This window comes from Vidua macroura, chromosome 5 (genome assembly GCF_024509145.1).
Source record: "Vidua macroura isolate BioBank_ID:100142 chromosome 5, ASM2450914v1, whole genome shotgun sequence".
Taxonomy (NCBI): Eukaryota; Metazoa; Chordata; class Aves; order Passeriformes; family Viduidae; genus Vidua; species Vidua macroura.
Genome location: NC_071575.1, coordinates 67,067,898 through 67,095,444, shown reverse-complemented (window position 1 = coordinate 67,095,444; position 27,547 = coordinate 67,067,898). Strand labels below are relative to the sequence as shown.

The 27,547-nt window shown below is 44.3% G+C and overlaps 1 protein-coding gene across 3 annotated transcripts in view; it reads right to left on the bottom strand.

The window, feature by feature from the left end:
• Positions 1-27,547, bottom strand: part of CCDC3 (coiled-coil domain containing 3) — a 44,338-nt gene that overhangs the window by 3,644 nt on the left and 13,147 nt on the right. The window contains exons 3-4 of one of the 3 annotated variants that reach the window (XM_053978604.1): positions 8,341-8,623; positions 5,520-5,733 (exon numbers count right to left, since the gene is read on the bottom strand). In XM_053978604.1, coding sequence (XP_053834579.1) covers positions 8,348-8,623 — 276 coding nt within the window. In that variant the 3' untranslated portion in view covers positions 5,520-5,733; positions 8,341-8,347. Of the gene's footprint in view, positions 1-5,519; positions 5,734-6,499; positions 8,624-27,547 lie in introns of those variants that run through there. The other 2 variants (XM_053978605.1, XM_053978603.1) reach the window with 2 other exon arrangements.

The window sequence follows — 27,547 nt, the reverse complement described above, 5'->3', positions numbered from 1 at the left end:
GACTGCACTTCCAGTTCCCCTGCTCTGAGCAATGACACCTTCCACTAGACCAGCTTGCTCGAAGTCCCACTCAACCTGGCCTTTAACACTTCCAGGGATGGGGCATCCACAGCTTCTCTGGGCAGCCTGTGCCTGTGTGTCACTAACCTCACAAGAAAGCATTTCTTCCTTATTTTTTGACCATGCACTCTGTTTTGGAGCAATTTCAGATTGATGATGGTTTTTGTCTCTGTAGGATGAGGTATCAAATATGTGGCTACAGAATGGACTTTGCAGGTGACATCAGGATGTAACTACGGATGGTGATTTCTGGCAGAGGCTGTTAGCAAGTGGCAGCACTGGGACCATCACATTGCACTGTACTATCCACAGCCATGGTACAATGCTGGGGATCCGCCAGTGAACAGTGGTTAAAAGGAGATTTGGCTGGCTGTCTGCAGCTGAAGAATTTTCAGTCATTGCTTGTAACCTGCCTGAATTGCTGTGGATTCTCCACAGAAGTAATAGAATAGATATCAGCAAAAATATTTAGAGAAAAAGAAAATGTTTTTCAGTTGCAAACAGTTTGGAAAGTACTTTTTTCATGCACTGAGGCAGAGACCAGCATCAGCACAGAAACTTTCAACCTGAACAGTGTCAATGCAGCTACTGAAAATGTTGCAAAGTCACAAATGCCCTGCTTTCCTGGTGAGCAGTGCTGCTTCCAGACACAATTAAAAGGTACATTTCCTAACACAGGAGTTAGCTCTTCATCTTGTGTTTATGGGGAGCAAAATGTTTTGTATGTGTAAAAAAGAATAGATTGTAATCCTGAAATGAGCTTGAATCACCTATGTATGGACAAGAAAAGAGATATCAGGTTATGAGATATTTTCTTTTTGCTAAAGAAATGGTTTTTATTGCTGCCAGCTTCCAAATAACACACTGTACTTATAGGTGCATATTGCATTTTCTAACATCTCTGAAACAAGTAATATGAAGACAGCATAACACATGATCTGCTTTTGTACAGTAAGAACTGCTTTTCCTGGCATCAGGAAATGGGGAAAATAATTCATTGACAACAGTCTTTGACATTTTCTCTTCCTTATCACTTTAGGCCAAGTCTCCAGCAAGCAGAGTATTTCAGAAATAACCATAAGAGAAATATTAAGGAGAGGAAAAAAAAACAGTTGCCCTGTTCCCATGGAAATGCATGGGAAGAGTTCAAGTGAGCACCCTTGTGATGTGGTCATGTGTTGGTCCTTGGATGGTGAGCAGAGATCAGGCAGCTCATCCTCTCAGTGGTCAGCCTGGGGTTTACTGGCATGGCAGATAAATAAATGCCTTTGACCTTGGAGGCTGTCTGATTTTCTCTGGGCAGGGCAAGTGGAACAGAAATGTCATCTGGGACAACCTGCTGGTCTGCACTTTCCTCCTCCCTTCTTGGTTGGTCCAGCCCTTCCCTGGTGGATCCTGGCACAGCTCAACACAAGGATCCCTCTGACCTCTTCCCAAGCCACTAATGACCCCATGGAAGCATCTGCTCATCAGTCTCACTCTCACCTCCTGGGTGAGAAAGGGATGAAGAAATTTGGCTGTGGAGGTTGAAAGAAGTGGTTTTGCCCCTCTGGTCCTGAGACTCCGCCTGGAGTGTTGGTTTACCTGCCCAAGAGCTCCTCCTCCTCCGTGCATGGCCACATAGTTTCTGTCAGGAAGGATTTCCCAGTTTGCCTCCCTCTGGGCAGTCTGGGTGTGTAAGAAGTGCCAGGTCATGGTAGTCCTGGGGAAGGACTCACGTTCTGTATGGGCATTGTGTAAAAACTTTCAATAGTCAAAGGCTGTCAAAAAAAGCTCTTGATACTGGAAAACAGAAGAGACCTCTCTGTGCTTTGCTCCAGCCAAGAGGATGTTTGTCCCCTCCCTTTTGTCCCCTCCTTATCTAAATGAGCAATCCAAGTTTTGGCACCTAATGCAGATTGCTCTGATTCACACTCTGCAAGGCTCTACATCTCTGATGTGCTGGCACCTCCCCTCCCTGCCCCACTCAAGAAGGTGACAGTTCTAGAAACTGGAGCAGGTGCCAAAATCAAGGGCCCCTGAATTCTCTAATGCAGACCTGCCCCAGAACTGCTGTGTGGTTGGAGTGATTTACATGCATCTTGCTGCCTTTGCTTGACTTTGAGTGGAGAGCAATCATGCAAAGTCTTGCTTAGAGCATTTTAAAGACCCAGTGTAGTCAGTGGAAGGATGAAGTATTGTGTTGCATTTGTTCCCAGACTGTGATATGAAGGCTGCACGTTGGCAGCTGGTGACCCTCCAAATCCATGTGGTTTTTGGTTTCCTTTTGACTGCCTTTCTTGCAGAAAAATCTCAAGAGTCTGTAAGAGCAAGTAGAAATGAAGAAAAGGAGCCAGGCCACTTTGGGTGTTGACAGCAATGGCTTGAGCCCACCTCTACTCTTCACCATGTTGCCAGGTTGCCACCCAAAAGCAATGTCAGCTCGCCTGGGCCACTCCCACCACAGAAGGAATCACTTATCCCTTGCTCTGCAGCCTGGTCCTTTACCTGGAGCTAAAGCTGGAGCTGTGCAGCTCCTGGCATCTGCTGATACAGAACACCAGTGACAGATGCTGTCTCTCTCTCTGGTGGGGATCCTTGGGCTCCCTCACACAGACTCTTGATGGACAGTGTATGGCAAATGGCTCTCCCTTTTCCAGGACCTTTTCCACATCTCCAATCCAGGTACTGGCAGCCACTTCTGTAAGAGCAATTCTGACCTTGTGAGTTTTCCCAGCTCCAGTGTCTCTCCTGTAACTACTCCTCACGTCCTTTCTGAGCTTATTGGAGCATCCTCATCCTTATGGCACCACCCCAAGCACATACACAAACCCCTGGGCACTGGAGAGGCATCCAAGAGATTAAGATGCAATAAAAATCTGCTTTTATCAGTCCTGTCGAGGCTGTTGGTGCTGCCACCTATGGCAGCTGGACTGTCCAGGGAAGGACAGGCTCAGGAAGGTTCACTTCGTGCATTTCCTGTGGTTTTAGCTGTGCAGCACTACAAAGCCTTTGCTGAGCATGTGTGCATTGCAAACCCAAAACATTTCAAAGGCTTCCTGCTGATTTTTCTTGGGACAAGGGGTACGTAGAAGGGATTTCTGCCAAATTTTGTCATGACTCCAAAGTGGGAGATTGCCAAAGAAAATGCCACTTCACTGATTATATTTTAACACTGCAAAACAATTATTTACCACCTAAAACTTGTTCTGAGAAATAGCTCTGTGTTTGTGGAAAATTTCAGTAACAAGAAAAATTGCTATCCATAGGCAGATAACCAGAGGGGGAGATGCCATTGCATGCAATCAGCATTAACCAAAGCAGATTCCAAACCAACCTGGAACACTCTCACCAGGAGAAACCATCAGGCACCTCAGGAGTGGTGTGATGCCAACAAACCCAGCTAATGGAAAACCAACCAAGTCATAGAATCATTGAATTGCTTAGGTTGGAAAAGACCCTTAAGAATATTTAGTTGAACAGTTAAACCAGCACTGCCTTGTTCGCCACTAAACCGTGTCCCCAAGTACCACATATACACATCTTATCAACACCCTCTAAGTGACAGTGACTCTACCACTTCCCTGGGCAGCCTTTTCCAGGGCATGACAACCATTGTGATGAAGAAATTTTTCCTTATACCCAAGCCAAACCTCCCCTGGCACAACTTGAGGCTGTTTTCTCCAGTAGTCCCATTTGTTACCTTCAAGAAGAGCCTTGTGCAGCCTCCTTTCTAGACATTGTAAAGAACCATGAGTTGTCCCCCGAGCCTCCTTTTCTCCAGGCTGAACCCCCGCAGCTCCCTCAGCTTCTCCTCATTAAACTTGTGCTCCAGAGCCTTCCCCAGCTCCATTCCTTTCTCTGGACACACTCCAGCACCTCAATGTCTTTCTGCAATTGAGAGGCCCAAAACTGAACCCAGGGTTCAAGGCATGGCCTCACCAGTGGCCAGTACAGGGGCAAAATCTGCCCTCATCCTGCTGGCCACACGATTGCTGGTACAAGTCAGGTGCCATTGTCCTTTTTGCCCACCTGGGCCCTCTCTGGCTCATGTTCAGTCACTGTTGACCAGCGCCCCCAGGTCCTTTTCCACTGGAAACTTTCCAGCTGCTCTTCCCCCAGCCTGTGGTGCTGTGTGGAGTTGCTGTGATTGAAGTGCAGGATTTCACTTTATTTAATCTCATGCAATTGGCCTCAGCCCATCAAACCAGCCTGTCCAGCTCCCAGTGTAGGGACACCCTCAAGCCAATCAACGCTCCCAACTCTCACCCAACGTGGCGTCATCTGCGCCAAATCCTGATCCCCCAAAAGATGACTCCTCACAAAGACAGCATTGCTCCCACCCCACTAAATCCCTGTTGTGCCTGCCTTCCCAGACATCCCTGATGGGATGGCTTGGCCTGGTTTCCTGCAGAGCCAGGAGCCCTCCCAGCAGTGCCACGTGTGCTGGGACGTGCTGTCCTGCTCGCTGTGTTTGTTTTAGGGGATTAGGAACATGCCTGAACCCAAGCACATGCTGGAAACGATGTTTCACACGCAAGGCAGGCTGGTTTGGAGGGAAATAGGTGCATGTCTGTGATTAAATGAAAATAATTGGGGTTAAATAGGGAGGAAAATGAAATTTCCTTGAAATTACTTGGATTTGTTTTAAGAAAGAATGACACATGTTTTCAGTTTTATCTGCTTTCTACAGTTTTGCCTCTATGTTTTTTCTCCTACTTTCAGAAATTAATTTGGGATCCTTTGCCTCATTAATGGGAGATTACCTATCTTGGCGAAAGGTTTTGTGTATTAGAAATGGGCTTTACTGATAAAACTCTGAAACACTGATGTGCTCTTTGGTTCCAAAAGCCCCTTCTGCCAAAACCCAAACAGAATAACATGGCTATTTCCCTAAATTATTATTCAAACATAAGGAAGTAATTTTTTTCCCAATGGTTTTGATGTTAAGGAGCACAGAAAGCTACTAACAGTGTCTGCTCCCCATAAATCCTACATCACTTTGTGGTTTTTCCCCACTTACTCAGGTAGGGTTTTTAAATCAGGATGATATTGGGATTTATGAGAATAGTTTATTTGATACACTTTGTTTTATAAATATCCACCTTCAAAAAACCCCAGAAAATTCAGTTGTAAAGTCTAAAAACTCAAGGTGTTTTTGGGTGCAGATCACCATCTGAATTATCCACTTACATTCTGGTGAGACACACAAGTCCTGCAAAAGTTGTGACAGAAATAGTACAAGAGGATATGTTGATGGTTAAAAGGGGACAATCTCTAAGAGAACGATTTCCCCTCTGCTGTTTCTTTCTGCCTCTTCTCTTCTCTTCTCTTCTCTTCTCTTCTCTTCTCTTCTCTTCTCTTCTCTTCTCTTCTCTTCTCTTCTCTTCTCTTCTCTTCTCTTCTCTTCTCTTCTCTTCTCTTCTCTTCTCTTCTCTTCTCTTCTCTTCTCTTCTCTTCTCTTCTCTTCTCTTCTCTCTGTCCTTCCTACAGTTACTTTGTCCTGTTACTATTAATTTTGCTCTTTCACTTCTTGTCATCCTCTGTATCCCTCAGTAAAAATTTATTTGTCCACAAAAATATCCCTACAGTGAATACAGATGCCAAAAATCCCATCCTTGTCTCCAGTTGTGTCCAGCTGCTCTGGAAACCCCTAGCACTGGTCCTGCAGATGTTCTGGCAGCCTTCAAGCTCCTGATATGTTTTGGGAAAAGCAGATGTTACTAATTTGTAAAGCCTCTTTGAACTTCTCAAGGGGGGCTAACACATTTGGTGTTGTTTCTAACCAAAAAGGGATTTTTTTTTTTTTTTTTGTCTTTCTGTTTTTTACCAGGATGGTTTTTGGGTTTCTACATCATCTCTTGCCAACCCATCCAGCTATGCCAACCTCCTCTTCATTTCTGCATCTCAGTCCCTCCCTCATAGCTTTTCAAGAGGAACATACTCAATCATGCCTTCCCATTACTCTTGGAAATGGCATGGAATTTTGCCCTTTTTGCGGGTCTCCAGATGAGCTGATCCCTGAAATTGCTATGGAGTGGGTCTAAAAATTATAGCACGTGTCAGGCAGACCCTGTGTGATGTGTACCAGCCTGGGTAGACATAACCCAAATTCCTCATTCCTCTTGTGTTTCCTGCATGTGCAGCCTTCCTGGTCACTCTCTGGATACTGTCACCAGCAGGGACAGGCAATCAATGCTGACACTTTAATGGCATTTTTATTTAGGTTTGACATCCCCTGTTACTTGTTGAGAGGGTTAACTTGTGACCTGATCTGACTGCTAGTCCTTATCTCTGGAAATGATCCAAACCCAAGCAGGAATGAAAGAGAAAAAACTTACAAGGAAACAACCTTTTTGGGTTTTGTACCCAGTGAGAACATTTTGGGTTGCATTTGGACTTTGCAATGTGAAAGGTTCTTTTTGTTTTCTTTGCAGAATAAACAAAATTCTCACAAAACTTACAAGGAGAACAAAATGGTTTACTTTTTGTTTTTTAAGGACGACAAAGAGGGAAACAGGAAGAAAATTCCAATCTTTTTGTCAAGCAACAAAAATACCAGCCAAAAGAAAAAGATAGTCAACACTGTGTTTGGAAAATCTGTAAGAATAGTAAAGTTGTAACTATATTAATTATACTTTCTCAGCTTTATACAAACACTTATAAAACATGAATGAATACCAGAGGGAATATTTTTCTTAACAAAAAATGAAAACACAAGCTTTTAATACCTATCCCAGGAAAACCAGTTCATTTATTTAAACAGTAGTTTAGAAGCCAGAAAATAAAACAATAAAAAGTAGTTACTTTTCTATGGATTTAAATTTTGGAGTTAAAATCTCTTGGTGGCTTCTAGGGAAGCCTAAGTTCTGTAGTTATTCTCAGGAAACAGCATTGCTGACTCCAGCAGAAAACAATTCAAATTGTGGTGATGTGGGAGGTGGAGCCTTTGAAACCAGTGGAGCTTGTGGAAGAGTCAGAATCTTAAAAAATGCCAATATTATTTCAAGAAGGGGAAAAAAAAAAGTATTTCCAAAAGGAGCAAAACGGGAAGGTAATGAGAGTCAGCTTCTGTGTTCTGCTTGGACTGAAGCTCACATTTGAAAGCTGATATGGGCTTTTCCAAGTGCAGGAATAGTTTAAAGCATTAACATTATCAGCCACGGATACTGATGCCTAAACCCACACTCCTTGAGCAGAAGTCAGTTTGTAAATGCCTAATAAAGGATATGATGGACTTTTCTTTTTTACGAGATAACCGAGAAACAGGTTTTACTCCATATTTTAAGAAATTAGACTATATCAAATGTGTAATAAAAATATTTTCTATAGGACTTTAAAATATATACATATATAAACTACCTAAATTTATAATGCCCTGTTGATATTGATGTGGTCTCTACAGGTTTTAAATGTAACTAAGTGAGGCTGCCCAGCAACCTCCATTATACCTCAGTGACTACAAAACTTGAAGCTTTGTCCGCACTGTAACTTAAACCTGCTTGAGAATGGGATCTGAAATTGCCTCATCCAACACCCACTCATAGGCTAAGTCCACTCCTAACTGCAGGATTAGGTCTTAGACACAGTCCCAAAATGATGTGGTTTCCAAACCAGTTGGCTGACCAGTGATAAAGGCACCTGAGGAAGTTAATGAGAGCCTTGAAGCACTTCTTGGAAAAATAAAAGTCGTTATATATTCAATCTAGAATACTTAAAGATATATAGGGACAGTCTTAAAACAATTTGAGCACATCTATATTTTGTGCTGAAGAGAGGCACAAACTGCCTGAGCCTTGGACATAGCCTATGCCCAGGCACTGGATACAGACTTCAGTCAAGCTCAAGCAAGGTTGAGAGCCTGGGGGTGATAAGGGAGCGAAGGGCATTCATGCCTTCATCCTTCCCACCACATTCATCTCTAGATCCCAAGCCTTGCTTGCCCAGCCCATGAAGAGGAGGTAAACTGGCAGGAAGAGCTCCTGTGTCAAGTGCCTGCAACGGCCCAGAGGTCTGGGCTGGCACTTCCATCAAAGACAACCTAAAACTGATGGTGGAGGTGGGTGAGAGAGGAGAAGCACAGACGACTGTCAGGCCCCGTGTCCACTGAGAACAGCAAGGACATGGCTTTGGGCTGTGCCAAATCCAGCTGGCTTTCCTGTTTAATCTGGCACTGTGTCTAAAGCAAGTTCAGATTCATTTTCCATGCAAGGTTTGAAGCACAGCATAGACAAGGTGTGAGGGCCAGACCCTGATCTAATGCAGACCAAACTTGCCACTACCATTGGCCTGAGCACTTACCCTTGCATTATACTTTCAGGTAGGTACCATGGGAGTTCTCCTGCTTCAAAGAGTTAATATAGGGGATTTGGCCACCTGCAGAAGAAAGTTTCTCACTGAGCTTTCGGTTCACCAGCTCCATGTGCCTGGAGTTTTTCCTGGCTTGCCGGAGAGACCGCTTGACTTTCTTCACTCGATCTCGCAGCTGCTTGTTGCGCTTCTCCAGCGTTGCCACTTTCTGCTGCAGCTTCTTCACCCTGTCCTCCTCCTCAAACAGGGCCTTCTGCACCGAGGAGCACATGAGCTGTGGGGACAGCAGCAGGTAAGCTTCACACAAAATGTTATCACAGCAAGGGTTAATTCAGGCTTTGCAGAAAACACCTCACAGCTTTTCAAAAGCAGAATGTTTTTTGGGGGAAACTTTTACTTTGTTTTTATAACCTTTTAAGTAAAATCCTCTCTTTTACTTATGGATTTAGTGAAGACCCAAAATTGTAGATCTTAATAATACTAGTGATTCAAAATTACTTTTATTAATTGGTTTGTCAGACCTGTCCAGTGCACTGAGGCTACATTAAGTTTGTGGAGAAAGGCTGCCCTAATTCTGGTACTAAACTGGAGTTCGGGTCAAGGGGTGTCACTTTTGGAAAACTCTAGTTTTGATTCAGCTAAGCAGCCCTTCAGAAACCCCAGATTCTGATAAGAGCCTGCCCTTTGCTCTTTATGTCAACATGCGAAATAAGGAGAGCACCTGCCAAACACAGAACTGGTTATTTTGCTTTTCCAAGTACAGAGGTGTCTTAAACACCTCATTCTATTGGCTTGTTTAAGACAAAACCCTAGAGGGTAAGATCTCAGCAGTCTCTAGGAGCATCCACGATCCCATAACTTAAACATAAGTTATTTAGGGGGTTATTGCTTGAAAACTGCCCTTCCCACTCTACCCTATACAACTTACTGCAATATTGCCCCCAGAAGGGACGTCAAGTTCTTGACATTCACTCATGCCAGTGGCTCTTAGATAGGAAATAAAAAAGTGAGGTGGTTTCAAAGGTGCTGCCCTCAGGGCATCACTAGAAGAACAGCTTACAGGGCATTTTCAAATCCACTAGGTTGGGGGATGGTATAACTGCAAAACATCTGTTGGACAAGTGCTCATCTTCTACTACCTCATCCTAGGATGACCCAAAAGGTCTCTCTTATCTCATGGGTGTGTTTATGGTCTCACTTGTTTCCTGTTTGTAGGTGCAGCAATGGGAGTGGGATGGCAAACACTAGCTGAGGCTGCTGAGTAGTCAGTTCCCAACACACACCCTCACTCAGGATGGGATTCAGCTGCCTTCTCTTAAGCAGCTGAAAGTGAGACTTAAGTCTGGGCTCCTCTCTTTGCATTTCCCCTGTAGTGTCTGCAGGGAGAGACACCCTGCCAGGGGCTGATTTGCACCTCCTAGGGCAGAGGGAAGAGTCACCCTCTGAGCACAACTCTCTCCTTTTACTGACCACAAAGACACCAAGTCCCATTTTTTTCTACCTGGAACACATTTTCCAGGCAGAAAAGGAGGCAGTACCTGGAGCTCAAGGACAGCTCCACCAAAAAGTTTCAATTTAGAAGATCCACATCAAAATCAATTTCTCCTCAGGTGCCTCCTGCTTTCTTTTTGCCCTACAAAAACCATCCTGAGATATTTTATTGTGCATGTGGGACTTTCATCTTGCTGCTGCACTGTGAGGATAGGCAGTGTATTCTGCTGGATTCATCTTCTAAATACATCTAGAAATTTTTCTATGTGTGTCAAGCACTCCTGGAGTCTGGCTGGGCTTTCTCTGGCAGAACATTTGGAACAGACAGGGAATCTAAATAAACAAGTAAATCCTGACTGTGATGATGAAGGATTACTGTTTCTTTCCATCTTACTTTGTAGTATTTTCAACAACTGAAAGCTGGGGAGGGAGCCTGCCTTGATGAATAACATTTCATTTGCTTTGGAAACCCCCAGCAGTGGGAAACCATGGCCAGTCAACACAAACACAGCAACTGCTTCCACTCCCTTGGAAGCTCTTGTTCCTTGTGCAAAAGCACTGCAGGGTTTTGCTATATGGCAAATTCTTGCCCCAACTGTTCTCTCTCTAGGGCTCTTTTATAAATGCATGCTAGTGAGATGGGGAGCTAACAGAGAGAGGGCCAGAACTTGTGCTGAAAAGGAGAGAGTTTGGTTTTGAACACTGTTCAGTCCGAGTGGTCTTTGAAAACAGCCAGCACATCTTGGCTTTTGTGTTTGCCAAACCCTTGCAAAACCTCAAGCAGAACAATTCTTGAATTTAAATCCCCGTAAAGGAGGACACTGAGTTAGGGAAATATGATTGTTGGGAAGACATGAGGTGGAAACTCTACTTCATGAGGGATTTCCTGCATTTTCCGTGGATGCAGTGATAGGCATGGCCTATGCCAGAGTCCAGTGCAGAGGAACAAACACTTCATGCAGCTGAAGCGGGACGTTGTGTGAACCCAACTGCCTTTCATCTGTCTGGGCTGGCTGATGGGGGAATAGCAGACATCAGGGATAGTATTATCCTCATCCCAGAGACACTCCCAAACATTTTGAGGTTGGTCCTTTGTCAGCAGAGGTAGACCTGCTCTACAGAGCCACTCAGAAACCTCTCAAACACTATCAAAAAGCTAACCAGCTCATTTGCTTATACTGTTTTTCTACAGTCCTCACTCTCCAGACTTAAACACACAGTTAGGTGCTTAAATTATCTGGAGATATCCAGAGACATCACGGGAACAGCACAGTTCTAAAAGACTGAGGTATTATCTGACATGCACAGCTTTGTTTGCCAACAGAGTAGGTGATAGGAAGAGCCCAGCTTGATAACTGGATTCCTGCCTGCAACTGCAAGACTACCAGCTGGAAAACTTTGTTCCTTCTGCATAGGGAAAAATAACAAGGTGGAGTTCTCATTCTCACTGGCCAGTTACAAACAGCATTTTTCACAGGACTCTGCAGTGGAGAGGATGATGATGATGGTGGTGGTGATGATGATGATGAGGATGTTTAAGTGTGAGTGCTGTCCTGCCCTTGCTGTTATTGCTGTAGCTGTGATTCACCTGGCTGCAACCAAGTTATCTCAAACTAGTGCTGAGAACTGTGTAACTGTGACAGCTGTGAGCTCAGCACAGCCTGGAAAACCAACCCAGCTGGTGAGAAGTTAACCAGGTCAGGTTCTTACTTGGATACTTGGGAAATTAAGAGAAGGACTAGGAAATGGCTCCTTAGGCAAACCTTATAGGTCATTTTCCAAATTCCATTCAAAATTTGGGTTCCCTAATGACCCACAATTCAGAAGAGTTTTTTGGTCTGAAGATCAGTCTGCATGTCTGCTTGTTCCACAGTTTTGTTAGGAAGGCATCCTCAGCAGTGGTACACTCAAGTTCAGAGCAGTACCAGAGATGTAATGAGAAAGATAGCACAAGAACCATACAGACCCTGAGGATTTATCCAGGACAGCCTACAGCTGTGGAACTGCATATTAAATCTATTTGAGTATTTGTCTGAGAGACAAATATACCGAGTTTGAAGTTTCACCATATCTAGGAGATATACAAAATCTGTCAAAGAAATCAGCACTGTAATAAATAGAATAGAATCACAGAATCGAGGTTGGAAAAGACCTCCAAGATCATCCAATCATTAACCTAACAAACTGATTTTTGATCATCACATTATAGGCATGAAAATCCCTTACCAAACACCCTGAAGTGATATATGCACACACTTATTGACAGACCTGCCTTGTAGAAGCTTGATTTGAGGGCACAATGGATAAAGGTGCCACGGATAAAGGTGTAATGGTAGTGTTCATCCACCACAAAATGCCCATAAGTGGTTGAAGTTAGTGTTACAGAACTCAGGTCACTCAAAACCCAGCAGTGGCACCCAAGTCTTGCCTTTCACCTACCCAAGGGAGGGATGTTGAGTCCCAGCTGTCTCCTCATGCATGCTCCTTATGGCAACACTGCTAAAAAACACTGGAGTCCCACTACCTGAAAGTCTTTCCTGTGAGAGCGAGTGTGTTGCATGGAAAGCAAGACGAGGAATCAAAGAATAGTGGGAGAGGTCTGGCAGAGGGGAGTATTGGGTTTGGGATGGAGTGACTTTACCTCCAGTTACTGGGATTTTTCAGCCAAGACTAACACTCGTGCTGAAGTGTGGAAAAGTCCCTGTCAACGCTGTTAAAGCATCGTGTTGGGTGAAGTGGTGGGGGCATGGCAGCGCTGAGTTAAACCTTTGCTTGCTGCAGGAACAGCACTTTCAGAGGAACAGAACTGGGGTCCCAAGGACATATCCAACATCACTGGCATTAATGGAGATAAGCTGGGATTTCACCCTAGGACCTCATATGCATCAGCAAGATGCACAGGACCTGAATGGAGAAAGAAATTGTTGTGGCTGTTGTTACCTTGCTGAATGCTGGGTCAGCATTTGCCACAGGAAATGTAATGTTTGTAACCTCTCCATTCAAAATATTAGAGATGTGGATTTCTTTGGGGTTTGAAGCACTGCCTACAAGAATCCTCTTCCAGGCTACACCCACCCCAAGGTGTCTCAGCACTGTTTTTCTTCCTCATTTCACTCTTCAATGAAAGCAGATTTTCTCTTCAAGCTCCTTAGATGCAGCTAGTCAAGGGAAGTCATCTTTCCCAACAGCCATCAGAGAGAAATGGGCGCATCCTAGAGGAGGTATCTTGCCTACCTTAGACACTTCCCTTAGGTGGGCCACCTTTGGAGACTCCTGCCTAGATAACTATCTCAGACGAGGATGGATGTCACCAAGAGTCTCATCAAATGGCATCTGAATGGCACTGATTTCCCAGGGCAGGCTGCAAGGGCAGGATATAGACAATTTTCTTGGAGTTTGGAGAAACTTGCCCTGGAAACAGACCCAAATCCATGTCCATGGCCTCTTGGAGGTCTTTAAAAAGAGCTTTGTTCTGACCTGCATCAAATCACTGCTTGGTGTGGAGGTATCTGAACTGCTGATGGCTCCCATCTGCAGTAGGTGTTGCTGGCATCTATTTCAAAACCCCACACTTCTCCTTGAAACTCACAGCCCTTACACCCCTGCTCTGGCTGGGAGTGGTTTTACAGGCTGCAGGGTCATTACGGGGCAGTTGAGAATTGGTGAAAAGAGCCTCAGCCATGGAGGTACCTGAAGAGAGGTCCCAAAACCACACCTAGAGCTTGTCCTGAGGCATTGCTTTCTCCTGGCACTTGGAGCCCTGAAGCCTGAGAAGCTGCAGAGAGGATGGAAACAAAGATACCAAGTGACAGTCACACCAAGTCACCTCTGCCAGGATTGGAAATGGGGATGGGAATGTCGTCACAGTCACAGCCAGTGCCCAGGAAGGGATCAACACCTTATTCCCTATACTTGTGAAGGAAAAAAGTGGGTTAGCAAGTATAGAAACCACACTAATCAAGACAAGAAAGGGGGTAAAAAAAGGTGTAGGGTATGAGCCAGACTGCCTACCACAGGCACCTCACTCGTGCCAAGTGAGCAGATAAGTCACTCCTGACAGTAAATCCCTAAATTCCCTGCCCAGGCACTGGGAAACAGAAGGTTTCCAGGAAGAGAAAAATAAATCAAGAGGGTACGACCTCACTCTGGGGCATCTCCACGTTCCTTTCCTCTGCTCACTGACCGCGCAGCAGCCCGGGAGGCACACAAGGGCCAGCCCGCTGCTTTTCCGAGGCGGAGGGACGCCGCTCTCGCCTTGTTTCCTTTGAGCGCGTTCCTCCGAGCGGTTCGCCCCGCATGCCGCAGGAATGCGGCGGTGAACTGGGAGGGGAGCTGCAGGGAAGGCTCGGACTAAGCTGTTTAGCAGGAGCAGCCGAGCTGAGCTCGGTGCTCAGCCCCACCTGCCCCATCCCTTGTGCCGTCTGCGTTTCCAGGAGCCTCCCAGCCTCAGCAGCGCTCCCAGCTCCCAGCAATGTGGACCAGCCGAGATGGGTCGGGGCTGGGGAAGCAGAGGGTCTTGGAGCCCTCACAGGGTTTACTCTGCCAGCCTCTTTGCTGAGGCTCACATCACCCTCCTCGGACCCCCTGCGCCAAAACTTCTCAGGCTGGCCAGTGGAGTGAGGAACCGTGGGGTGGCAGATGCCTCTATCGTGTACAAAAGCAGAGGCACCACTCCTGGCTCTCCACCCCTGTTACAGGACATGTACAGAGCTCATTGCATGGACAGCGAGCTCACAGGCTCTGCAGCACAGCTCTTTGCAATCAGAAACACAACCCAAGCAAATGCAGCGTCTGCCTTTGTTCCTTATAGCAGCTGGTGGGTATTGCCAATACAGCTCTGTGCTATTCCTGGTAAGGAGCACACAGGGCAGGTCTGGATTGAGCTGCTTAGTTATAGGCAAATGATCCTGAATGTTAAAATGCACTACCCAGCTGAGCTTAAAGGCAAATGTTTTGAGGAAGGAGAAACAAAATCTTTTCTCCATGGTTTTAACAAGCAAATGTGTGTTTAAGTCTACCTTACAAGACAGGTTGCTTCAGAGATTTCTGAATTTTGCTCTGCCTGAACACTGAAAATGTCCAAATTACAGAGTCACTTTTGGGGGTTTGTTTTTCTTGGGGTTTTTTTGGGTTGTTGTATATTTTTTGTTGTTTTTGGTGTTGTGGGGTTTTTTTTCTTGTCTCAGAGTCATTGCAGTCTTAGCAAGGCTTCAAAAGTCTCTGTGAGAGGCTTTTTTCCCCAACAATGTGTACAGAACCTTTCCATTACCACAGCTACCAAAGTTACCAAAACATGCTATCCACTTTAATTTTCAACTTAGCTTTTTCCCACCTAGTATTACTATTCTCACAATAAAACCAATTAGGTCTGATATGCCAAAAACTACTTTGCTAATATACCTTACCCCAAGTGTATTGTTCTCTGACTGAAAGTTGCTCTGTGACCATGTCTCCATCTAAACTTGTTTTACTTGGCTTGTATTTCAATAGGATTAGATCACCATTCCCCCCACACATACACACAGAGAACTAATTAAATACCAAGGAAGGGATAAAACCAGCAAGAACCAAAATCAAAGTGTATTGTGTCCTTCCTTCTCACTGATGGGAACTCAGGGAAAGGAGAAAATGCTGATCAGAGCAGCACAGGATCTTATTATTTGCTCCTATTTATTGAAATTTTTGAATGAACTGACCTTTACCTTGTGTTACAACAGCTTCTAAAAACCTCCTTTATTTTAGTGTTCCTGTCAAGTACGGGGCATACACCCTATAGCACAGCAGCAGAGAGGAAAGTACAGTATATCCAAATATACCATCCCCAGATGCAGCTGAAGCTGAGAACCAGAATTGGATGGTGAAGAAAAATATTTATCCTTACCAGTATGAATTCACATGAGAACAACACAGGTTTAAAGTAGCATTATACCTGGTTTGGGGTCTTTACATTAAGTATGATTTACTTCAGTCTAATGTTTTACAACTTGTAGAGTTCCCTGCGAGTCCTGACAGAGGTGACTGATGTTTTGGTGTGGCAAGTGCTGCAGGGATAAACATGGATGTAAGGGGGTACAAAAGAACAGGTGGGAGACATGGACTGTGGGAGAACAGGGGACACAAGGAAACAAGGTTGATTAAGGTCTTAAGGAATTCAGAACCTCCTGGGGGTAAGGCCATGCCACACCTCCCTGTACCTCCTTTGCAGGTTCAGAGTGCAAATGCTCAGCACCCACATCCTCTGTCACTGAGGAGGGAAGAAATGGGATCAGTAAATATATAATAAAATAAATGTTATGTATAATATGAAGAGAACCTTTGTTTCTCTGTCACCTATAAGTCAAAATGGGGAAAGAGAGAAGCCGAGCAAATCCCAGCAGGCTGTGGGTGGGTATTGGCAAATGGCCACAGCGTGACTGCAATGCACTAAATGCTGCCTCTCAAGAAAGCAAAGAAATGGGCATTTACTGTAATTTGAGGCCATGTCTCCTCCCCAGACAATATATCATACCCAGGGGCATTTGTATGCACAGGGGGAGAGGCCATGCTGAGAAAGGCAAATGTTTAAAGTTAATGCAACATCTATAAAAGTCAAGTTCCCCTATAAATCCCTCTGCTCTGGATGTGTTGGCTTCACACTGCACACAAGCTGCTGCAGCTCAGCTGCCTTTACAAACAGATAGGATTTCCTTGGCTGAAGGCTCAGCTGGAAGCCCTGAGCATGCCCTGCTGCTGTGCGCAGCTTCTGGATTTCAAAGAGAAATTGCAAGTGCCCCCAGGCAACCTGCTGCCCTATGGTGCCACTGGGGAGGGGGAATATTCACATCTCTCCTGAGCATCCATAGGAACTTCTGGAGACATTTCACTTCATTTTCCAAGTCTGTTTGGGTCCAGAAAAGCATGGGGAGTGAAAAGGCCACACTCAGGCTTGTATTTATCTGTGTTTGGTGGGTCCCTTGTGGTGGTCTTTGCATCACCCTGCTAATATATGTAACCTCAGTCCTGGGTAGGAAATATTGGCTTTCTGATCTTTTTCTACAGTCTTTACAGAGACAGAAATTCCTCTGGAGGATGAGTCAGAGGAACTAATTTAGAGCAGGGAATCAGGCACTAAAACTGAGTTGAATAGTACGGAAACAACTCCGGCACGGAGCTTACGCACACAGTGGAACTGCCCCTGTCATGGCAGGAGCAGGACAAGAGGCTCTAATGAAGCCTTTCCCTGCAAGCAGTAAGGGATTTGTGAAACCTGCATGGAAATGACGGCAGCAGCACTGAAGTCAGGCAGGGTGAAACACACGGGCTTGACAAAAGGCATCTGCATCTGCTCCTGAGCTGCTCTGCAGGCCCAGAGCAAAGAGGAGACCTCAGCAAGGAGCTGTTTGCTGTGCCCCATGCCAGCAGCCTCGGGAGAGGTGACCGAGCCAGCAGGGCTGAGGACCAGGTCCAGCCCTCATTCAAGCACGGAAGTGCCACAAATTGCCATGGTATGAAGTGGAAAAGCCTTGGTGAGGTTGAAGAAGCAAAGACAAAGGGAAGGAAAAGCAAACATCTGTGATCTGCAGGCGCTCTCTGACTGTCAGTGCTGAGAAAGGGACCAAATGCCTGAGAGACTGATCAGCAGCTCTGAACAACAAGTTCCAAGCCCTAACATCTGGCTGACGAGAGCTCACTGCTACTCACAGATATTCCTGTCCCACCAGGCAGCCCAGAGCAGCCTGTCCACAGCTCCGGCTGCTGCGTGGGCTGTAAATCCTGAAAGGGCCCCAGACCACCCTGGGTGAGATAAATGGGCAACAGGCTACTCTGAAGATGTCAGGATTTGGCAAATAGGCAGTTTTCAATGTGGAAAGATGTGGTATTTAGGGGAACATCCTCCTGCTTGCATGTGCTCAGATGGCCCTAAGCATTTGGGGCATTAATGACTGCTTCTATGGGTGACAAAAGCTGTTTTCACTCTGGTACAATTCCTCAGATCAGGTTCTATTCCTGGGCCAGTATTTCAATTCTCAACAGAAATACAGGGTCAGGGAAATACAGGGTCATATTTGAAATCCAATGTCATATTCAGTGGCTAAAAATCCCTCCCTGCTGCTTTGCTGCATTTCATACAGACACAAAAGCACCAGAAACTCCCAGCAGTGCTGCACAACTTACTGCCTTATACAGAGAAAAGCTTTTCACACAGGGCTGGCTACAATGCCTGCAGAAAATAAGGTCATAAGGGAAGCATGAGTCAGGGCTCCTCATACACACAAGCCTGGAACACTCTTTCCAGCCTGATTTCGGAAGGAGGAGGATTGCAGCCACAGTTACACAGGACAAAATGCTCACAGGGCTGGTGGATGCCCTGTGGTAAACTCTTCCCTCCAAGCATCTAAATTATAGAGCACACACCCCACTGCTGGTTAATGTTGCAGTGGTGGCTCTCGAATGTTTAATCCTATGTTAATAATTGTGCTGGAGAGAGATAATTACATAGCAAGTGCCACACCACTGCACAGCGAGCACATGGTGATACCTCAGAGCTACAGTTCAATCACCCACCACCTTGGGGTTTGGCTCCTCTGTGAATAATTGCACTGAGGTCTGAAAAAATCTCATAATATCCTGCTGTTATGTCTTTTTACCTGTAAAATCTGCTATTGTTCCTTGCCAAATACTTAGGGACATGCAGTAAATGCTTCCCTCTGCAAGTCTGTGTTACTGTTTGTGTATGCACGGGTTTTAAACATGATTATGAAATTAATTTTCTCAATCAGTCCAAAATTCTTCTGTGGAATTTGTTATGCTTTTCCCATATTTCTCTGACACAGAAGTTATCTGTACTTTCACCATATTTGTATTGCATAACTTCAGCAATAGCAAGGGCCAGGGCATGGACAGCCTTGAAGAGCAGATGATCTGGATTGCCTCACACCCCTCCTGCAGTAGCACTCAGAGTACCCACACCAGTCACCATCCATACAACTCCACAAAAAATGCCAAACATCACAGAACTGGAAAAAAAAAAAACAAAAAAAAAAAAAAAAAGACAAAAAAAATGGCAAACCCACTCTGAGGAAGTCAGGACCTGGGCTCCAGTCTAGTCTCATAATTAGGACACTTGCCCTTTCTTTTGGCAATGATAACGTTGGAAGAACAAAACCTCTATCATTCTGAGCTGTGTTATCTGAACAGCTTGTTCTCATTGAGCAACACGTGCACTTCACACCTCGTCAAAGAGGGCAGATAAAATGCTCATCCTAATCAGAGGAACGGGACTGGAAGTCTCCCCTCCAGTGAGGGCAATAACCAGTTAGGGGCGAGTGAGTCCAGTAAATAGCTTCCCTGTGCTTCCATTCCTTGTCTCCAAAAATGGGGATTACAGAACAACTGTGATTTATAGAGTTTCTGAGTCATTATAACCTAATCCAGAAAGGTCTCAATAGTGTGTACGGGACAGGAGCAATAGCAGAGCCAGGACTTGTGGGCAGATACTTCACTTGCATGCAGAATGGCCACAGTGCTTCTCTGTGCAAATTCAGAGTCTGAGCCCAGAAAACATGTTTTTCCTTAGGTGCTGGTAGGCATTGCCCATAACTGCAGCTTTGTCTCCTGCAATCTGGAAACATATTGTTCAGCAAGGATCCTGGACAAATTACCCATCACTGGACCATGTGATTGATTGAACTTTCAATATTGAAATCCTGGCTTTGTGAACATGGCTTAGATACGTCTCAGATACATGAGCAATGTCCATGGTCCCAAGACCAAAGTTTCAAATATGATCAAAGGGACAACTTCTAGCAACTGCCTTTATTGGGCCATGGAAAACAAACCAAACCATTCCTTAGGCACCATTCACCAACAAAATGTGTGTGAGTGGTTAGGCAACAACGTGGTCATTCCTCTTATTATTCTGAACCTAGGGGTCAGTAAACAAGCAGAAAAGCCAGCAGAAAAATACACAAGGGGTTTTTACTGGAATGGAAGAAAACTTTATTCTCACTCATTACCTAGGTCAGAAATCAATGGGAGTGTGAGCTAATCTGGAAGAGCACAGCAAGAACATGGCACTAAGCCTCTGGAGGGAATGGTAAAGACCCTTTCCTGCAGATATTTGAGGCCTCTCTTCATCAGCCAGATGTGGTTTAGGGTAAGTACATGTAAAGTGCAACACAAACTCAGCTGATAAAACGGGATGACCAATTTGTTTAATCTGAGCCCATCCAGGTGATCTCTCAGTTCTGCCTCACTCTGTTTAATCCTGTTAGTAAGTACATCCCTGTACTGGCATACAGCACCTACACTTCTCGTGGCAGTCAGTGTTACTGAAAGTTAATCAAACTGATGATTTATCCTGCTCCCTCCAGATATTTGTGAGGCATTTCAAGTGAAGAAAAACAAACAGAAAAAAAAAATCCTAATAAATTGCATCATTCCAAATGTTTTTGCTTCCACATTCTCCCCACCCTAGAGACTCTGCCACTTAGTAACATTTCTTTATTTAATCCCTTCCTAAAATACCCTTGTACCATTGAGAACTTTGCAACTGTTTGGGAGTGGGCCGAGTTGTTTGCTGTTTTGATGGAAAGAGAGAAACTAAATTATTTCCTGGCTGAGATTTATGCGTCAAGATTTAGCTTGCAGCCAGACTTTTTAAGCCAAGTTATAAAATCTGAAGATAATTCCAGCTCTCATCATCAGTGACTTTTAAGAAGCAATTCAGGATATGTGCAGGATTAAAAGGAAACTTCTCACCATGGAGGTTTTCATGGAAATGAAGAGACATATTCCTGCACAGAAGGAAAGGGCAGGAACATATGTCAGCCTAAACAGAGCTGTCAGAAAGCAGAATCCCAGCTTACTAAAAGCTCATGAACATGTTGATGAACCCATGGTTTTTTTATGCTTTGGATGCAAACTGAGAGTGAAGCAGAGGTTGCCTGTGGACAAAACAAAGCTGAGTTTTGCTTGAGACATCAGACTTTTGGAAACTTAAGAGCAAATGCCTTGATGTGATACTGTAAAGATGCTCCTGATCTCCTGAGATTATTCAGTTCAATTCTGGTCAGCTGGAAGGTATGATGGTCATGTTTTCTACCAAAAGGACACAGAAATGCCTCAGTAAGCCATGGATAGGTTGTACTTCTCCACATTTTCTGTCACATTTGCTGTGCCAGACCCTGATGGGTTGACTCATGTCTGAACAGTAAGGTGGTCAGGTGGACAGGCTTAAATGAAAGAAGAGACCAGTAACTGAAAGTTCCAGAAACCCACAGTGAGACTTGTGTGCCTCAAGATCTCAGGTGAGACACCCCAAAAAGGCTTGCGCTGTTGGCTGCATCAATTTGAATGAGAGGAATGTATCTGTAGACTGAAGCTCTAGATGTGCTTGGGGTGAGCAAACAGACAGGGAAAGGGTTCAGAAGGTGTGTGAAGGACCAGCTGTGGATCCCCCATGTTCCCATTAGGAGCTCGTGCACACCATACAGGTATCTGGAGCAGTCTGGCTGTGTTTCCTCCAGGAGGAATCCACTCATTGTGCAGCAAAACTTTTCTGTGAACTGAACCAACAGTTGTCAAGCAAAATCATATGTCTCCTACTCACCAGACTCATTCCCTGTCATGATGGAGATTGCACTGATTTGACACATCTGGCAAGTTAAGACAGCTCTTGTTGCCTCAGGTGCTTTGCCTGAGCTCCGTGGCTTGGGAAACTTCAAACAGGAAACCTCACAACCATTGCAAAGCCTGCAATGCAACTGGTTTCACGTTTACCTCTCATCCTTGGGGGGCCAGCTCCAAGCTCTGGAGGTGTTTCACTGGGCTGATGGAGACTCCTCACAACTCAGTTGAGGACAGGAGGTGGGGATGGATGTGCCGTGCAGCTCTGGGATTGTGAAATCCAATTATAACTCAGAAACAGCAGCTAGTAGCTCCCCAGAGCCATCTCTTGCCACAGCTCACTACGTTTCTCTCCCTGAAGTTCCTCTAGAAGGCTCAAGCAAGGACAAGGCTGGCTGAGCTCTAAATCAACTCACCTATTTCCTGCCACTTGGTGCACTGCAAATCTTTACTGGTGCTGACATCCATGCTCTCCCAAACTCCTACATTTTTTAAGAACAGTTGAACCAGCAAGTGCTGGGAGAACACTGAGCCTGTGAAGCCACCTTGGCTGTCTGTCAATGTCTTCTTGGCTGTCTTCAATGTCTTCTGGAAAGATCCTAATGCAACACAGACATTCATGATATGTTTGCACTTGCAGCTAAGTGCTGGCTACACTTGAGCTTGTCTGTAATGAGCTCTCTCCACAATATCACACATGAAATACAGACAGAGAGACAGGCATATTGGTTTCAGAGTTACATGGGAAGGAAGGCAGATGCCTAGCAGCAAAAAGAACTTAGTAGATACAAGGACATTGCCTCCCAGCTCTGCTAATCACTGTCCATGCCTCAAAGACAGGTAATAATTGTTTAGACACTCCAATTCAGAAGTGAGTTCCTAAGACACAACCAGAACAACTGTGAGGCTGGAGCTGGATTGAGTTCCACAGATGTTCAGATCCACTAAAAAAAGTCAAGAAATGTGGCTGACCTTTTGTTTTTGGGGCTGGAGAGTGACAGACCAGAGAAGATGTTTTGCTATGGACTCAAGGCTGTGAGTCCAAGACTTGCATACATGACCAGACTTGCTTACATGGCCAGGCAGAAATTTGAATATAGCAACAGAAAGGAGAACAAAAGTAATGTGGTAGGAGCTAAAGAAGCTGCCATCTATCCAACAGCTCATGACAGCTTAGTTGTGCCTTTTGGAGTCAGTGGTGTCATTGCTGGGAAGGTGTAAACTCATGTTTTACGTTAATGACTTAAATATTTAAATTTAATGAAGACTGTTGAAAATGCACGTCACATCCTTTGATTGCTGAGGGAATAATTCCCAGGTATTTCAAAGCTTAATTATTCAAAAAACTTTTCAGTCAATTAGAACTGATGCATATGCAACAATAATAAAGAAACACAAAAATTATAGGCATAATTCAACTTAAGCATCAGTTGATCCAATTACTGGGCTCAGCCCCTGAAGTTCAGGTGAAAGAAGATCTCACAAGCAATTTTCCACTTCTACCCCTTCTCAAAGTAGACCAATAACCTAAACTAACAAAGCTACTGTCATCCAAAAAATTCTGAATGTGGCTTCATATTTCAAACTCATTTATTACTTTACTTTCTGTGTATAACTTGTAGTTTGTGAGAGCTATACAAAACCACATAAAAGGGAAGGGGAAAAGGGAGGGGTGCTATAATAAATTCTGCATTACCTGAGAAGATAGGTAAGTCTCTTCTCATGCCAACTCCCCTTGGTGTTAAATTGCAGGAAGGGTTTATATGCAGTTACAACCTCATTGATTCTGAGCTGAGTTTTGAATCTTGGGTGGTGACACAGTGGTTACAATTGTGGGTTGACTTTTAAAATGTGGTTAAATTGCAATAAAGTTACAGTAATGGCCATGACAAAGAACGTCTGTAGCAACCACAAATGAGCACTCCTCAATCTTCGCCCTGTGTGTCTGTTAGGGTTTTACCACTTCAGGCATTACAGCTTACAAGTAATTCTCACACAGCATCTGCAAAGCTTGCAGAAGCTTGGAGGAAGCTCTGTTCAGCTCTGACAAATTACAATCAATTCACTGTTACAGATTGTCCATGTCTTCCAGGGCAATACAGAGCTGTGAGGAACTTCGACTCTTTGTAGCCAGCTGGGTCAAGAGCTTCCTGAAGGCTACCCCAAAAATCTGTCTCCCTGTTTCATTGGGACCAAAAAAACCCAACCCTGTAGCAGCTGTGAGAAGATGCTATTCCATCATTTCAACAGCTTTCAACAGCTGCTGGACACCTCTGAGCACAGTCTGCAGCAGCAGGACCAGCGTGATGGATTACTGTGTCCCAGCAGGTCAGCAGTGTGCTGCAGATCTCCATCTCCTTCCTGCTCCTTTTCAAACTCCAGCGTGTCAGCTGAGTTGAATCGCTTTTCTGGATGCCTTCCCACTTCCTCAGTACTTCAGCAAACAGCACTAAGAGTGTGAAAGGGCTCAGTGCACATCTTTGAAGGAACCCAGGCCTGACAAGCTCTTCTTGGCTGTCACTCTGTGTCACAGATATATTTGCCTTTGTTTTCCCCTTGTTTTTAAAGCTGCTCTATAGTGTGTTTTACTGCATTTGATGGGGAACTTTAAAAGGCTCCATAGAGCAATGCTTTTTCTCACCCTGACTCCTCAGCTATAGTAGAAATTGGGTGCCTTGGACAGCTTCTGACCCTCCTCTCAAGGCTGCTTCTTATTCACTCCTGTGGTTCTTTGTAAACATGGCTGTACACGATTTCTTATGACCCACAGGGAAGGAAATCCCTAAGAATGGGCTTTGGGGCAGGGACACTGAGTTCTCCATTATATGTAGTATAGTCCCAAACCCCACATTTTCTGTCAGCCAAACTAGAAAATAACATGCTGTCCACTATAAAGCAATGAGGGCAACAAGAATCAGTTCTCTTTAAACCAGATTATATCAGACTTCCTGTATAAAATTGTCGGAAGTAATTCCTTTTGCTCATCAAATTACTTCAGCAGGTGCATATCTATCCTAGAAAAGAGTTCCAACCTCTTTTTCAGCGATAGAAAATCTATCATGACTCCCGGCAAACTAAAGATTAATGATCTACTTCACTTCAAAAAACCACTGTATTTAGGTTGGGTTATATGGATGCAGATTGCTGCCAGTTTCAAGCTGAAGGTCAAAAAATAACAATATTTAAGGCAGAATAGTTCTGGTTTGGTTTCTGAGTCAGGAAATCCTTGCTATAATTGCAGTCTCCCAGGTAAGACACACTTCCCCCCCGTGCTCTTACCCAGACCACATCCAGGTGTTTGAGGAGGTTCTACTTTCCTCTTCAGAGAAACACAGTGGCCTCTAGCAATGGCTAATTACCAGTCTGCTGATTGACAAAGTGCCAAGGAGTGAGCGCTGCTACCTCCATAACCGATTATTACATTTTTGTCAGGCTGCCAAGGTCCTCACACACACCTGCATGCTGCCCACACAGTTGTTACGAAGAGATTTATAATAATTAATTGTAACATTCCTATCACGTATCTCCCCACCCGCTTCCAGCAGCGACATGTAAATCCAGCCATGAGCATGTCTAATTTCCTCTCCTTGTTAACCTTAGAGTAAAGCCAGTTAAGAACATCTTCTGTTTGCATCCTTTGAAGCCTTGAGTCATTTTTTTTCCTGACATCTTAATTTAATTCTAGGTGAGGAATCACACTTTTTTCTCTTCTCCTTCTATTTTACTCTGGTTATTTGTTCACGCCTTCCTGGCTAGTCTAGACAGCCCTACCACTTATGATTTTCCCAAGGTGGATGCTTTCCAAACAGTACAGCTCTCCTCCCACAGAACATGGGCCAAGCTTCACAAAACCAAACCTCTTCCCACGGATCACCATTTCCCCAGCTAGCAATTGACTTCCAAAACTGAAGAGGTAGGAACTAAAGACTGTGCAAGATATTCATCACCTACGGGATTCTTCTCAATTTCCAAAGGCATCTACTGTCCATGCAGCATCCCATCAAGCTGCATCCCTCATTTCTACCCCCTCCCTACTTCATGCTCACCCTTGGAACCTCCCAACTTTGCTAACACTGATGAGCCCCTGTTGCAATGCTTGTCTTGCTGCTCTTCATGCTGCCCTTTTTGGAAAGCAAAAAGCCCCATTGAAATTTTCCTTCTCCCTGATTTGCTTCTAATCTGTTTTGCATTTTATTCTTTCTTTTTCTTTCTTTTTTTTTTTTCCGTACCATGTTCTGTTTTTACATCCTTCTCAGTTTTCACTTTCTCTCACAGGTTGCTGGCACTATTGACATTCATCTGCACTTAATCTTCTTGGGGTTAAGTCTTACACACAAATATTTGCTTTCCCTGTTGGCACTTCCAACAGTCTAGGCAAAACTTTGAAATTTCCCTGTGGCAATAGCAGTGGGAGGTCCCAGACAGCCAGGGAAGGGGCTTTACTCCCTCTTTTCTCAAGGACTTGCATTGCAGAGTGTTAGCAGTAGCTGGTTCCTATCCAGGATAGGGAAGGAACAACCTTCTCTGAGGCTCAGACATTAAGCTTGATCTGTAATTTTGAGTCCTGTCCTGTGAGAGGGTGGAGGATAAAGGTCTACACAACCATGAATGCTATGAAGGGAGAAAATAGAGACTGACAACATCTTCCAGCAGAAGAACTGGGAGTCTCAGTAGGAGACAGGTTGAAGGCAATCTAAAAGTTGGAAATCAAGTCAAAAAGGCAATCAAATTCTCAAGAGAAGGCTGGACAGCTTTACGGGAGATAAATTGACTGGATGTCACTGAATATAAAGAATTAAATAAATACATGGAAATTACTTCACCACAGAGACTTCTTCACCTGAAAACACTGGAGAATGGGAGAGCATCAGCTAGAACTCTCTTCCTGTACTCTTCCATGGATACATGACTTAGGTATCTCTCAGCATACTGTGGGTCTTGGGATGGGGACAGGGGAGAATGCTGACAGTCTTTTACTTTGCTTCCTCAGAAAACTGCCATTTTGCACCAGTTCAGTACTTCTGACAATAAAGCACCTAACAAAAGGACTCCTGTACCCCACTCTGCTGTTGGCTGAAGCCCTTCAGAATGCTGTATGCAATGAAATTCAATCTTTGCTCACATTTTAAGATCAATACTGAAGTAGACAAGCTCCTTAACTCCATTCAACTAATACTTAAATTCATCCAACCAAGAAGCCAATCCAAAGCCAGAATATTTATCATAAAATGCATAGAAAAACATGTTCAGAGTCACATCTACAGTGACTTGAAGTATACTTGAAGTATACTACAGTATACTTGAAGTTCAAACAGAAAAAGCCCTAAAATCAATTTTGAAGTAATTCAAACAGCCCCATGACAGCTCCAATAATGTTGACTGCATTAGAAAGATTATTCCAGTTGTTCTACAAGCTTTAGAGTTAAAGGCTTTCTGTGTCAGAGACAATGTTCCCTTTCGGTAGAGTATTGATAACATATGTGTCCTCTCTTTTTTTTTATTTTTCCTAATATAATTTTAAAAAATGTTTTCTTTATTTCTTTTACACATTTTGCACCATTTTCTAAATCAGTCCATGATTGACCGCAGGCCTTAAAAAGGGGAGGACAGAGGTTTCAGAATTTCAAAACACAAGGAATTGCTTTTAAGCAATTTAGAAGATTGGATTTAAATCCACAAAACAAAACTCTACATCCTTCATGCACTCAGTAAATTTTATCCAAAAGGCTTTATAAGCTAAAGACTACAAAATGCATCATAAGCTCCAGCCAAATTCAAGCCACCTGCTCCACACAGCAACAGATACAGAAGGAGGACTCCAGGCATGCTGCAGTGCTTGATTCAAGCTCTGGACTTTTCCTCATCCACTGAATCTAACCTGGAACTGCTATATCCAGAAAAAGAAGCTAATGAGACAGAGCCATAGTGGTGGTCAAGGTGTTGTGGCATAAATGGCCCAGGACCACATCAGTCCCTTTTAGACACAAATAAGTTCATATGTGGCCAAGGCCACACCACGATGTGAGCTCAAATGACCTCCATTCTTGCAATTAATACATTGTCTTTGCCCCAAAGGCCAGCAGAACCTGAAAACAGTTAT